The following is a 13,723-nucleotide window of genomic DNA, read 5'->3' as shown; positions in this document are numbered from 1 at the left end:
CGCACTGAACAACACCATGCCGCACTGAACAACATTATGCCGCACTGAAAAACACCATGCCGCACTGAACAACACCATCCCGCACTGAACAACACCATGCCGCATTGAACAACACCATGCCGCACTGAACAACACCATGCTGCACTGAACAACATTATGCTGCACTGAACAACACGATCCTGCATTGAACAACACCATGCCGCACTGAACAACACCATCCTGCACTGAACAACACCATCCTGCACTGAACAACACCACCCCGCACTGAACAACACGATCCCGCATTGAACACCATCCCGCACTGAACAACACCATGCCGCACTGAACAACACCATTCCGCACTGAACAACACCATGCCGCACTGAACAACACCATGCCGCACTGAACAACACCATGCCGCACTGAACAACACCATGCCGCACTGAACAACATTATGCCGCACTGAACAACACCATGCCGCACTGAACAACACCATCCCGCACTGAACAACACCATGCCGCATTGAACAACACCATGCCGCACTGAACAACACCATCCTGCACTGAACAACACCATCCCGCACTAAACAACACCATGCCGCACTGAACAACATTATGGCGCACTGGACAACATTATGCCGCACTGAACAACACCATGCCGCACTGAACAACACCATGCCGCACTGAACAACACCATGCCGCACTGAACAACACCATGCCGCACTGAACAACATTATGCCGCACTGAACAACACCATGCCGCACTGAACAACACCATGCCGCACTGAACAACACGATCCCGCATTGAACAACACCATCCTGCACTGAACAACACCATGCCGCACTGAACAACACCATGCCGCACTGAACAACACCATGCCGCACTGAACAACACCATGCCGCACTGAACGACACCATCCTGCACTGAACAACACCATCCCGCACTGAACAACACCATGCCGCATTAAACAACACCATGCCGCACTGAACAACACCATCCTGCACTGAACAACACCATGCCGCACTGAACAACACCATGCCGCACTGAACAACACCATGCCGCACTGAACAACATTATGCCGCACTGAACAACATTATGCCGCACTAAACAACATTATGTCGCACTGAACAACACCATGCCGCACTGAACAACACCATGCTGCACTGAACAACATTATGCCGCACTGAACAACACCATCCCGCATTGAACAACACCATCCCGCAGTGAACAACACCATGCCGCATTGAACAACACCATGCCGCACTGAACAACACCATGCTGCACTGAACAACATTATGCTGCACTGAACAACACGATCCTGCATTGAACAACACCATGCCGCACTGAACAACACCATCCTGCACTGAACAACACCATGCCGCACTGAACAACACCATGCCGCACTGAACAACATTATGCCGCACTGAAAAACACCATGCCGCACTGAACAACACCATCCCGCACTGAACAACACCATGCCGCATTGAACAACACCATGCCGCACTGAACAACACCATGCTGCACTGAACAACATTATGCTGCACTGAACAACACGATCCTGCATTGAACAACACCATGCCGCACTGAACAACACCATCCTGCACTGAACAACACCATCCTGCACTGAACAACACCACCCCGCACTGAACAACACGATCCCGCATTGAACAACACCATCCCGCACTGAACAACACCATGCCGCACTGAACAACACCATTCCGCACTGAACAACACCATGCCGCACTGAACAACACCATGCCGCACTGAACAACACCATGCCGCACTGAACAACACCATGCCGCACTGAACAACATTATGCCGCACTGAACAACACCATGCCGCACTGAACAACACCATCCCGCACTGAACAACACCATGCCGCATTGAACAACACCATGCCGCACTGAACAACACCATCCTGCACTGAACAACACCATCCCGCACTAAACAACACCATGCCGCACTGAACAACATTATGGCGCACTGGACAACATTATGCCGCACTGAACAACACCATGCCGCACTGAACAACACCATGCCGCACTGAACAACACCATGCCGCACTGAACAACACCATGCCGCACTGAACAACATTATGCCGCACTGAACAACACCATGCCGCACTGAACAACACCATGCCGCACTGAACAACACGATCCCGCATTGAACAACACCATCCTGCACTGAACAACACCATGCCGCACTGAACAACACCATGCCGCACTGAACAACACCATTCCGCACTGAACAACACCATGCCGCACTGAACAACACCATCCTGCACTGAAGAACACCATCCCGCACTGAACAACACCATGCCGCATTGAACAACACCATGCCGCACTGAACAACACCATCCTGCACTGAACAACACCATGCCGCACTGAACAACACCATGCCGCACTGAACAACACCATGCCGCACTGAACAACATTATGCCGCACTGAACAACATTATGCCGCACTAAACAACATTATGTCGCACTGAACAACACCATGCCGCACTGAACAACACCATGCTGCACTGAACAACATTATGCCGCACTGAACAACACGATCCCGCATTGAACAACACCATCCCGCAGTGAACAACACCATGCCGCATTGAACAACACCATGCCGCACTGAACAACACCATGCTGCACTGAACAACATTATGCTGCACTGAACAACACGATCCTGCATTGAACAACACCATGCCGCACTGAACAACACCATCCTGCACTGAACAACACCTTTCCACACTGAACAACACCATGCCGCACTGAACAACATTATGCCGCACTGAACAACACCATGCCGCACTGAACAACACCATGCCGCACTGAACAACACCATGCCGCACTGAACAACACCATGCCGCAATGAACAACACCATCCCGCACTGAACAACACCATGCCGCATTGAACAACACCATGCCGCACTGAACAACACCATCCCGCACTGAACAACACCACCCCGCACTGAACAACACGATCCCGCATTGAACAACACCATCCCGGACTGAACAACACCATGCCGCACTGAACAACACCATTCCGCACTGAACAACACCATGCCGCACTGAACAACACCATGCCGCACTGAACAACACCATGCCGCACTGAACAACACCATGCCGCACTGAACAACATTATGCCGCACTGAACAACACCATGCCGCACTGAACAACACCATCCCGCACTGAACAACACCATGCCGCATTGAACAACACCGTGCCGCACTGAACAACACCATCCTGCACTGAACAACACCATCCCGCACTGAACAACACCATGCCGCACTGAACAACACCATGCCGCACTGAACAACATTATGCCGCACTGAACAACACCATGCCGCACTGAACAACACCATGCCGCACTGAACAACACCATGCCGCACTGAACAACATTATGCCGCACTGAACAACATTATGCCGCACTGAACAACACCATGCCGCACTGAACAACACCATGCCGCACTGAACAACACCATGCCGCACTGAACAACACGACGTCGCACTGAACAACACGACGCCGCACAGAACAACACGACGCCGCACAGAATAACACAATACCGCACAGAACAACACAATACCGCACAAACAGTTTTAGATAATATTACGTCGCAGTCATGTGACGCGGACATGACGTCAATAGGCGGAACTCACGGCAAAATTATAATCCGTGGGCGTGGCTTGCAACAGGAAGTAGGAAAGCGGCAGTTCTGGCAAACAAGACACAGCTGTTAGTAACACGATGACTAACAAGGCAAATATTTTTGTTTTCAGCTTGCAACTTGACCGTCTAGAGCGTACAAGGTAATTACAACTGTTTTTTTTTAGCCCTGAAAAGCAAGGGAGTGTGGCGTTTGGGAGGAATGTCGAACTCGGCGTCTGCTTCCAGCCACAGACGCCAAATTTCGACGATTATTTCGACTGGTCAACGGTTGTAAATTATTGCGTTGACTAAAAACTTTATTTAACTCTACTCTTAACTTTGCCGTTTCAGATATGCGGGTATTACACCGCGGAAATGACGTCAATAGGCTGAACTCTCGCCAAAATTCAAATCTGTGGGCGCAATGGCCTTGAGCGAGACACCGGATACAAACACGACGATTATCAACAGAAATATCTTTATTTTCCGCTTGCAAGTGGACCGTCTAGAGCGTACACGGTAAGTACAACTCATTGTGTTTAAAAAGATTTACGTTTGTGTAGTTTGCGTTGCGTTGTATCTGTGAATGTTGGTTGAGGCTAAATGTTAATGTTTAATTTCATTCCTTTAGGTTCCACGGTGTTTGTTGGCTGTATGTTTTCCACTGCAAGAAGAGGCTCGTATCATTGACCAGCAGGAGCTACAATGGTGAGTACCCCTTTCGTCTTCCATTTATGTTAAACACTTCCTATTTCATGTCTAACAGTACTCGATTTAACAAATAACCATAAATAAATACAGTGTGGGCAGTCACGTTAACATATGTGATTATCCTGCCTAATATGTTTATCACAAATATGTCACTAATCACTAATATGTTTATTTGTTTATCACAACACCTTTGGACCTTCAGCAATCGATTATTTACCTTCATCTACATAGAGACAGAACGATGGTGTCTTAAACATCTCATTCATTTCACCAAATAACTTCACGCAGGTGGATAACGGCCGTCTCGGTCACGCTATGTTGCGTGATGCAGTTTTGAAGAACCAATTGCATTTATTCAATGAATAAGTCAAGCTAGTTCTATGTTTATGATGTTGTAAGTTACGGTACCGATTGAAGTTGAGTTCGAAGCCAGTGGAAAACAGCGCTGCGTTTGTGCTCTCCAGGTACAAATGTTGTGATCTCTGACTGACGACCGGGCGAGACTCGAGTAAGAGATGTCCAAACGAGCTCCGGCAGGGCGGGCCAAGGCGGAGCGAACGGACGCCCTTCAGGCCGCCAATGACGAGCTGAGAACCAAACTGATGGACGTCCAGTTAGAACTTCAGCAGGAGAAGAACAAGGTGAAAACCTCAACAGACAGACACTGCCTGCCTCCCTGCCTGCCTCCCTGCCTGCCTCCCTGCCTGCCTCCCTCCCTCCCAGTTATCCCGATGTAGATTAGACATGCGTGTGCCATGACTGTGTCAGCCTACATCAACAAATGCACCGAGGACGTCAGCACCACTAAGAATATCATCACCCGGGGCAACCAACGACCCTGGATGACTGAGGAGGTACGTCAAACGCTACGAGCGCGGAACTCTGCCTTCAAGTCTGGCGACTAGGAGACACTGAGGACAGCGAGAGCCAACTTGAACCGTGCCATCAGGATAGCGAAGCGAGACCGCAGTCGAAAATTTCAGGATCGTTTCCACGACGTCAAAAACATCAGGAGTATGTGGCAAGGCATACGGGCGATTACAGACTACAACTCACCCTCCCCCCCCCCGGTGGGTGTAGTTGATGCTGACTTTCTAAATGGTCTAAATAACTTCTTTGGGAGGTTCGAGGCACTAAACGGCACTCCAGCAGTTAAAACTGTCCCCCATCAGGAAGAGGAGGTACTCTGCCTTGACTCCGCCGATGTGTTGAAGACCCTGAGGAGAGTCAACCCCTGTAAGGCCCCTGGCCCCGACAACATTCCTGGGCGTGTGTTCAGGGAATGTGCAAGTCATCTGGCTGGGGTCATCACAGACATTTTTAACACCTCGCTGGGCCAAGCCACAGTGCCGGCGTGCTTTAAGACTGCCTCCATCATTCCGGTGCCGAAGAAACCTCAAATCACCTCATTTAATGATTACCGGCCTGTTGCACTGACTCCGGTTATGATGAAGTGCTTCGAAAGGCTGCTTAAAGGTCACATCGTTTCCAGACTCCCCCTATTATTTGACCCGTTCCAGTTTGCCGACCGGCAAAACCGCTCCACTCAGGACGCCATCTCCTCCGTTCTTCACCTGAGCCTGGCTCACCTGGAGGAGAAGAACACCCATGTGCGGAGGCTGTTCCTGGACTTCAGCTCAGCGTTTAACACCATCATCCCACAGCATCTGGTAGGAAAATTGGAACACCTGGGCTTCAACACCCCCCTTCGCAACTGGCTGCTAGACTTCCTCACCAACAGACCTCAGTCAGTCCGGGTCGGACAGAACACCTCTGATGTCATCACCCTCAGCACAGGCTCCCTTCAGGGCTGCGTCCTGAGCCCCCTGCTGTGCACCCTGATGACACACGACTGCGTCCTCAGGTTCACCACCAATCACATCGTGAAGTCAGCAGACGACACAACGGTGGTGGGGCTCATCAGAGACAACAACGACCTGGACTACAGAGAGGAGGTGGAGCAGCTGGTGGGCTGGTGCAGAGAAAACAGCCTGATCCTGAATGAGGAGAAGATGAAGGAGATCATCGTCGACTTCAGGAAAAAACAGCCTCACCACGCTCCACTGATCATCAACAGCTCAGCTGTGGAGGTGGTCAGCACCACCAAATTCCTGGGGGTCCACATCACAGAAGACCTCACCTGGACTATGAACACTACGGCACTGGTCAAGAGGGCACAGAAGCGCTTGTACTTCCTGCGGAGGATGAGGAGAGCCCACCTGCCCCCACCCATCATGAGGACGTTCTACAGGAGCACCATAGAGAGCATTCTGACAAGCTGTCTCTCTGTGTGGTGTGGAGGCTGCACCGCCTCCGATTGGAAGAACGTGAGGAGAGTGGTGAGGACAGCAGAGAGGATCATAGGGGCTCCTCTTCCCTCCATTCAGGACATTTCATCTCAGCGCTGCATGTCCCGTGCCCGTAACATCATCAATGACCCATCACACCCCCACCATGGACTGTTCTCCCTGCTGCCCTCTGGGAAGAGGTTTGCAGCATCCGCTGCAGGTCCACCAGGTTCTGCAACAGCTTTTTCCCTGCTGTCATCAGACTGTTGAACACTAGAACTGTTGAGCTCTAAACTGAACTCTGCATCACACATTCACAGAACTGTACTTTATGACACTACGGACCTCTATCTTGCACTATCTCGCACTACCAACTTTACTGAACTTGTATAAACCCTTTAAATAGAAGTTTAATACATGGTTTAGCATTCCTCTGCACACTCTTGAATACTGTTTTGCCTACTTGCACTATTGTATAATTATCACTGCTGCACTTTACTTATTTTTAATATATATATATATATATATATATATATATATATATATATATATATATATAGTATATATGTATATATATATATTTTCATAGGATATGTTACTTCTATTCAACTGCAATATCACTACTTTGTTGTAAGACGTATGCAACGGAATTTCGTTTTGTATGCACCATGTGCAGACAAGATGACAATAAAGTTTGTCTAAGTCTAAGTCATGTCAGGTCAGCTGTCTGGAGAGAGAGAGAAGTCAGGACCTGCGGGCGGAGCACCACCGTGCCACCGCCGCCATGACGGAACTCAAAAGCAAACTCCATGAGGAGAAGCAGAAAGAGTTAGCCATTACCAGGGAGACATTACTGCGGCAGCATGAAATGGAGCTGATGAGAGTGATCAAAATCAAAGATGGAGAGATCCAGCGACTGAATGCCTTGGTCCTCAGCCTGAGGGACGGCTCCATGGACAAGGTGATCCGCTCTATCCGTGTCTGACTATCCGCACGCCACGTCGGGCTTCGATGCGGCCGCTACCGTATTGTGTAGCTTGTCCCCAGTAAGCGTCGCGGCGCTCCGTTGCGGTCTCAACGGCCCGGTGTGGCGCAATGTCTGCTCAGGTGAGGAGGGGGGGCGCTTTGCTGGCGGAGGTGGAGGAGACGCGGCGGTGTCGGGAGACCGAGCGGTGTCGCCTCCACCAGGAGCGCGGAAGAAGCCCTGGCAGCGGCCCAGCAGGCCTGGCAGTCCCGAGCGGCCGAGCTCCGATCGGCTCATCACCAGCATCGGGAGGAGCTGAGCCGAACCAAGAGAGACTGCGAGAGGGAGATCCGCCGACTGGTAGGACTGATCAGATGCGCGGTGCGTGGCTATGTTCCCAATTTCGTTGTATACCTGCAGTGCAATGACACCTAAGGCATTCTATTCTATTCTATTTCACAAGAAGAAAATGTCCGGTTGCTCGCTTCGCTTTTGTCACAGCAAAGGTGTTCTAGTCGATTCAAGAAAAAAATTGGCCGGTTGCTCTCTTTGTTTTTGTCACAATTCTGGCAAATGAGTTTGCCCGCCTGCCTGAGCGCTCCCCGTTTGTACATCCAGACGGATGAGATCAAGCTGAAAGACAGAGCGGTTAGTGTTTTGGATGAAGCCCTGGGGCCGGCCACGTCCACCGCCTTCAGCTGCAGACTCAGGCTGCCGAGCAGCAGATCGCTGCCCTGAGGGATTCCCAAAGGGCGGGCCTAAACTACCCTGGAAGTGGGGTCAACGCCGCTACTAGCAATCCTCTTCATTGCGTAAGCCACCTCATCACACACTTGCAGTACGCATGACTTAGTTCGTTGCTGGAGGAAGGTAGCACAAAAACAGTTTTGAACTTTGAACGAGTGCTTGTGTGTGTGTGTTGCGGGGCGTTTTCAGTCTCAGGAGGATCGGGACACGCGACGGTTTCATCTGAAAATCGCTGAGCTCAGCGCAGTCATCAGGAAACTGGAGGATCGAAACGCCCTGCTTTCTGAAGAGCGCAATGAACTGGTAATTTATTGACGGCACGCTTGAAGGTTTGCGCTACGTTTGATGCGCGCCATCCAGCGAGGCACCCATTGCGCTTGCTTATTAGTTGAGCGGCGCAGCGAGTCGGTTGCCTGGTAGATGTCTTTTATTGGGAGCCAAAGCCACGATTCCGTTCAAACCGATGCAAAAGGAATGGATACGTTCTGGCCCGCGTGTTGTGCGTCTTTCACATCCCGCACTTCATGCTTGCAGCTAAAGCAACTGAGAGAAACAGAAAGCCAGTTTCTGCCACTCCTGTACAAAAACAAACGCCTGAGCAGGAAGAATGAAGAACTCTCGCTGGTGCTGTGTCGCCTTGAAAACAAAGTGCGCTTTGTCACCCAGGAGAACGAGGAGATGGCAAGCTTGGTAAGTCGACGCGGACAACGGCGGCGTGCCAACAGAGTCCACTGCATTTGTGTTCCACAGAGAAGGCCTAGTTCGCTCAATGACCTGGACCGCGGTTGCGGCCAGCAGGACGGTGAAATGGAGTTCCTTCAAGTTGTGGAGCAGCGGCACATCATCGACGACTTGTCCAAGGTCTTCAGGCAGGCGACTCGGTGCACGTACGGCAGCGCCGCGCTCGCTCGCTGTCGCCAGGAAACCTTTTCCGTCCAAAGCTTGGCCGGCGGCCGCCATCCAAAAAATTGGCCCCTTAAATTCCGACCTTTCAAGCAGGAGCATTGTGCGCACGCGTTTGAACACGCTTTAGACTTGTTTTGCCGTTTTCAGCAGCTCAAAGCTCCCGTTTTGTCAGCGCCTTTGCCACTCGCTGTGCGCTGAAAACGACGGACTTGCCCGGCTGCTCAGCCCGTCAACCATGAGCCGCGAGCGCGACGTCATTGTCCGTAGGCAGCTAGTGGCAAAATGCACCCTGTTAGAGTTGCGCTCGCTCCAACTTATTTTGCAAGAACCACACGGGAGACAAGTAAGTTCTTTTGGACACCTGCAGGTGGAGAGTCCATCCGTTGTACGAATGAAGTCTGACTCTCGGCTCCTGCACGAGCATTTTAATTAAGAGAAACAGGGTGGGTGTAAGAGTGGATTGAATAGAGGAAGCCCTTGACCTCTAGTCAAAACATAGCAAGGGGTGTTTTACGACTTTGTGTAGGAAGGGATAAGCGATAGGGATAAATAAGGGATAAATAATATTATTTATTACAGGTCGCAGTCAAAGTCAAAGCAACACAATGATACGATAAAGATAATCTGGAAAACCCTGACACACCCTGTAGTTGTCACTTTTGGAAAAGACGAGCGTCCCTCCAATCATCGCCGGTGACGTGTTTTTCAGGCTCTGGAGACAGGAGCTCATGTCAGAAATGTCATTGTGAGTCGCGTTTGTTTCTGCGCCGGAGCCGTTCGTTCCCTTTGCATCCAAAGAATCTCAAAGGCGGATTATTTGTGTCGACAGGAGAGAGATTTGCTGCTACGATACCGACGTCGAGAATCTCTGAGGAGGAACAAAGCGTGAGGTCCTGCAAGGTGAGTCTGTTTGTTTGCGGCTGCTTGGTGTTGCGCAAGATGAAATGGCCTTTTTCTCGCTATCGTTCCTCTCGTCGATTCATCGTGAGGTGTCGCTTCAGTTTGTTCAGAGAGATGTTTGCTTCCGCGCCCGCAGGTCATCGAAACATTTTACGGCTACGACGAAGACGTGTTGGTGGACTCGGACGGATCGTCCTTGTCTTTTCACACCGACAGAACCCCCGACACGGAACCCGAAGAGGTAGCCCGCCATTTCTGCCAGCGTATTGACACCAAACATTCCTCTTCAGCCTGGAATCGGACTCGTCTTTGCGTCGCGGGTGCTTTGTCGCCGGTCTGACTGATTCTGGTACTAGTGCTGTGTTGCATTGGTGTGTGCATGAAGAGGCGGAGCTTCGCTACCGCCAGCTGACGCAAGAATATCAAGCGCTGCAACGAGCCTACGCTCTGCTAGCCCAGACCAGCGAAAGGGGACTACGACGCCGAGAAGGAGATCAAGGTGGCGCCCCTTCCCGCAACCCCCGGCCGGGTCGCAGCCTCCCCGTTCTCACCCAGCCTCGGGTGTTCTCTGGTCTGAAAGGAGGAGGAGGAGCCTCCCTCCTCCTCCTTTCAGACCAGAGAAAAGCTGATGGTAGAAATGGGTCACTATCAAAGCAGAGTAGCAGATCTGGAGTCAGCGCTGAAGCAACAAGGACAGGTAAGCTCATCAATGAGCACACCTTTTTCTCAGACAAAATAGCTACATTCTTCAGTCACTCATCCGTCTGGCATTACTGGACCAACCCCCCCGAACGTGGCTGGGAAAATGCGGAGAAAAGCAAATGTCATTTTCCAGTCAACCAAAGAATTTGTGGATGAAAATGACACAACATTCCAAAGCTGTCCACGCGTTTGTCTCTTCTAGAATGTCAAGTGGGTGGAGGAGAAGCAGCTGCTGCGTCAGAGCAATCAGCAGTTGGCCGAAAAGGTGACGGAAAGAAAGGCGCTGGGCGGAGTCGCTTGGCGTCACACCTGTCGGGAAGCCCCGCAGATGAGGTCTGACTGTCTTTTCAGGTCAGGCGGATGGAGGCGGAAGAAGCGCGTCTGAAAGAGCACATCCAGGATATCCGAGACCAAAACGAACTGCTTGAGTTCCGCATCCTGGAGCTGGAGGTGCCTTTCAGGAGAGGGAGTGGCGCTCCCCCGTCTTGAAGTTTCTGCAAGTCCGTTTCCCAGACGGCCTCAGCCCTTTGCAGATCTACTGCGAGGCCGAGGGCGTGAGCGTACGTAAGGCGTCCCTCGCAACCCTAACCTTAACCCGAGGTCCCAGAACACCTTACATTGCTCCTTGCGCCTTTCCCCCGGACATCGTCATCAGTGATCTGATGAAGAAGCTGGACATCCTGGGCTATAACGCCGTAAGTGTATGTCGAACTCCTTATGTTCGCACTCCACGAGACTCGGCGGCTCAAATGTGACTTTTGGAAGGCTTTGCGCTGAAAGAAGCTTGTTGACGCTGTGCCTTTGGGCTCTTGCAGAATCTCACCAACGAGGAGCAGGTGGTCGTGATTCACGCCAGGACCCTTCTCACCCTAGCCGAGAAGGTAACGCGCACGTCCACGCACGCTCTCGCATTCTGCTTATGTGACAGCAGCCTTTCCTCAGTGGTTAGAATACATCAAAGTGACCAAGTCAGCACTTCAACAGAAGATGTTGGACATTGAAAGTGAGAAGGTAGACAGACACGCGACATCAGCCAAGGGGAACTCCGGCAATGTGCCCCAACAATTCTGACCTTGAGCTGTGCTAGGATATGTTCTGCAAGCAGAAGGGCTACCTGGATGAAGAGTTGGACTTCAGGAAGTGTTCCATGGACCAGGCTCATAAGGTAAGCCGCCCTCAAATCTCCCGCCGGACCACTGATGGACGAGGATTGCGGCCCAGAGGATCCTGGAGCTGGAGGCCATGTTGTACGAGGCGCTACCGCAGCGGGACTGCCCCGCCACGGACGGCGAAAAAGCCAGCCACGCTGGCGTGAATGACGTGCTGACGGCGGATCAGAGAGAAGAGCTTAGGAGCGCCGTGGACCAATGGAAGCGAGCCCTGATGTGCGAGTTGAGGGAGCGCGACGCTTGCATCCTCCAAGAGAGAATGGATCTGCTGCACAGCGCGCAACAGGTAAGGGCCCAAAGCCAGCCCGGCACTTACTTGCACGCTTACTGGCTTTTGAATGCCACTTTCCATTTGTCCGTCCTAGAGGAACAAAGAGCTGAAAGAATTCATCGAAGCTCAGAAGAGACAAATCAAACAATTGGAGGAGAAGTTTCTGTTTCTCTTTCTATTCTTCTCCTTGGCCTTCATTCTGTGGCCCTAACACCAGCTGGTGAGTGAGCTCCAGCGGCACCGCACTCGACACCTCCGATACACTGCCAGCCGGTCTCAGACGTTGGCAGACGCTCCGATGCCAACGTATACCCCCCGCCACGGTGACAGAGGCACCGCGTCACACCGGCGCTCATCCAATCAGAAGGCAGGAAAAGCAAATTCACATGCAGGGCACTTTTGAACCAGAAGAGAGCGCCACAAAAAACGGTTGTTGCCCCAAACGCGCACTAAAAAGGGTCAGAATAACAAGAGTCCCACTGGCCAGCCGGGGCCACCCGTCCAGCTGTTTCTTCAGGGGGGAAAAAAATTGGAGTCACCGGTGAGTACATTTTGCATTTAGCTCTGCTTTTCTGCTTCTGTCTTCAAGTGTGTGGCATCCTGCGATCAAAGAGTCAGCCAACCCCAAAGCGGTTGACCTCAACGTCCCACCACCATGCCTACCAGAGCAGGTGACGTGATGCTTTGGACATCCTTCCGTCTCAGATGCCCAAAAGTACTCTTTGCCACATCTGCGGCAATACGGTGTCTTTTCAAAGGTGCAAATAAATCCAGCGTGGGCGGAACACGCACGTCTTCGGTTTTTCCCGCTTTGTTTGTGTGACAGCTGTTGTGAAAATTTTATACAAATAAAGTTGTATAGTACAGGTTTGGCCAAGCCGCAACTCCCGAACCGCATGCGGCTCTTTTATGTTCATATCAACATTTGTGTGTGTGTGTGTGTGTGTGTGTGTGTGTGTGGGGGGGGGGGGGGTTGTGCGTGTTGGCTTCACTTGAGTTCAATTTGGTATTTTGGTCAAAAGCGCATGTGGTGAAATTCCACAAAGTAGGATGGGCAAACACATTTCTTTAAACTATGAGTGTCAATTGGGCTCTCGAAATGGCAGGGAAAAGATGCACAGCAAAACAAAAATACGTAGATGAACACAGGACGTTTTAATCAGAGTGGGAAAGTTTCTATTTTTTGTTGAACGTGATGGCAAACCATTCTGCCTGATATGTCAGACCTCAGCGCATTTCAAAGATTCAAATCTTCAGCGCCATGCACTTCAGCTCACTCCATGCTAACGTTGATCAGGCGTCGAACCCGCATCATCATGCTTAAGAGGTGGCCATGCTAACCAGTGCGCCATTATGTCAACGCATAATAACTAAGTCTACTGGTCAAAACAGCGGTTACTATATGACGTCGCTACGTCGTGGTCACGTGACGCAGACAAGACGTCA

At 51.2% G+C, this 13,723-nt stretch overlaps 1 protein-coding gene across 4 annotated transcripts; it reads left to right on the top strand.

Moving 5' to 3' along the window:
- The first annotated feature begins 9,912 nt into the window (after positions 1–9,912).
- On the top strand, positions 9,913–12,497 carry LOC148394733 (janus kinase and microtubule-interacting protein 3-like). Of its 4 annotated transcripts, none has more exons than XM_088381275.1 (13): positions 9,913–9,980; positions 10,065–10,135; positions 10,272–10,376; positions 10,521–10,634; positions 10,793–10,832; positions 11,040–11,102; positions 11,189–11,401; positions 11,493–11,538; positions 11,653–11,718; positions 11,780–11,848; positions 11,925–12,002; positions 12,059–12,292; positions 12,372–12,497. In XM_088381275.1, exons 8-13 carry the CDS (start codon positions 11,500–11,502, stop codon positions 12,486–12,488), a joined length of 603 nt encoding a protein of 200 aa, XP_088237401.1. In that variant the 5' UTR covers positions 9,913–9,980; positions 10,065–10,135; positions 10,272–10,376; positions 10,521–10,634; positions 10,793–10,832; positions 11,040–11,102; positions 11,189–11,401; positions 11,493–11,499; the 3' UTR covers positions 12,489–12,497. The 4 variants fall into 4 exon arrangements, with proteins under 4 accessions (XP_088237401.1, XP_088237400.1, XP_088237399.1 ...); XM_088381274.1 differs by having other exon boundaries at positions 10,790–10,832; XM_088381273.1 differs by having other exon boundaries at positions 9,914–9,980; positions 10,716–10,832.
- The last annotated feature ends 1,226 nt before the right edge of the window (positions 12,498–13,723 follow it).

Source organism: Syngnathus floridae, chromosome 7 (genome assembly GCF_059516105.1).
Source record: "Syngnathus floridae isolate MCC-2025c chromosome 7, RoL_Sflo_1.0, whole genome shotgun sequence".
In the NCBI taxonomy this organism is placed as follows: domain Eukaryota; kingdom Metazoa; phylum Chordata; class Actinopteri; order Syngnathiformes; family Syngnathidae; genus Syngnathus; species Syngnathus floridae.
This window is presented reverse-complemented; position numbering and strand designations above follow the sequence as displayed.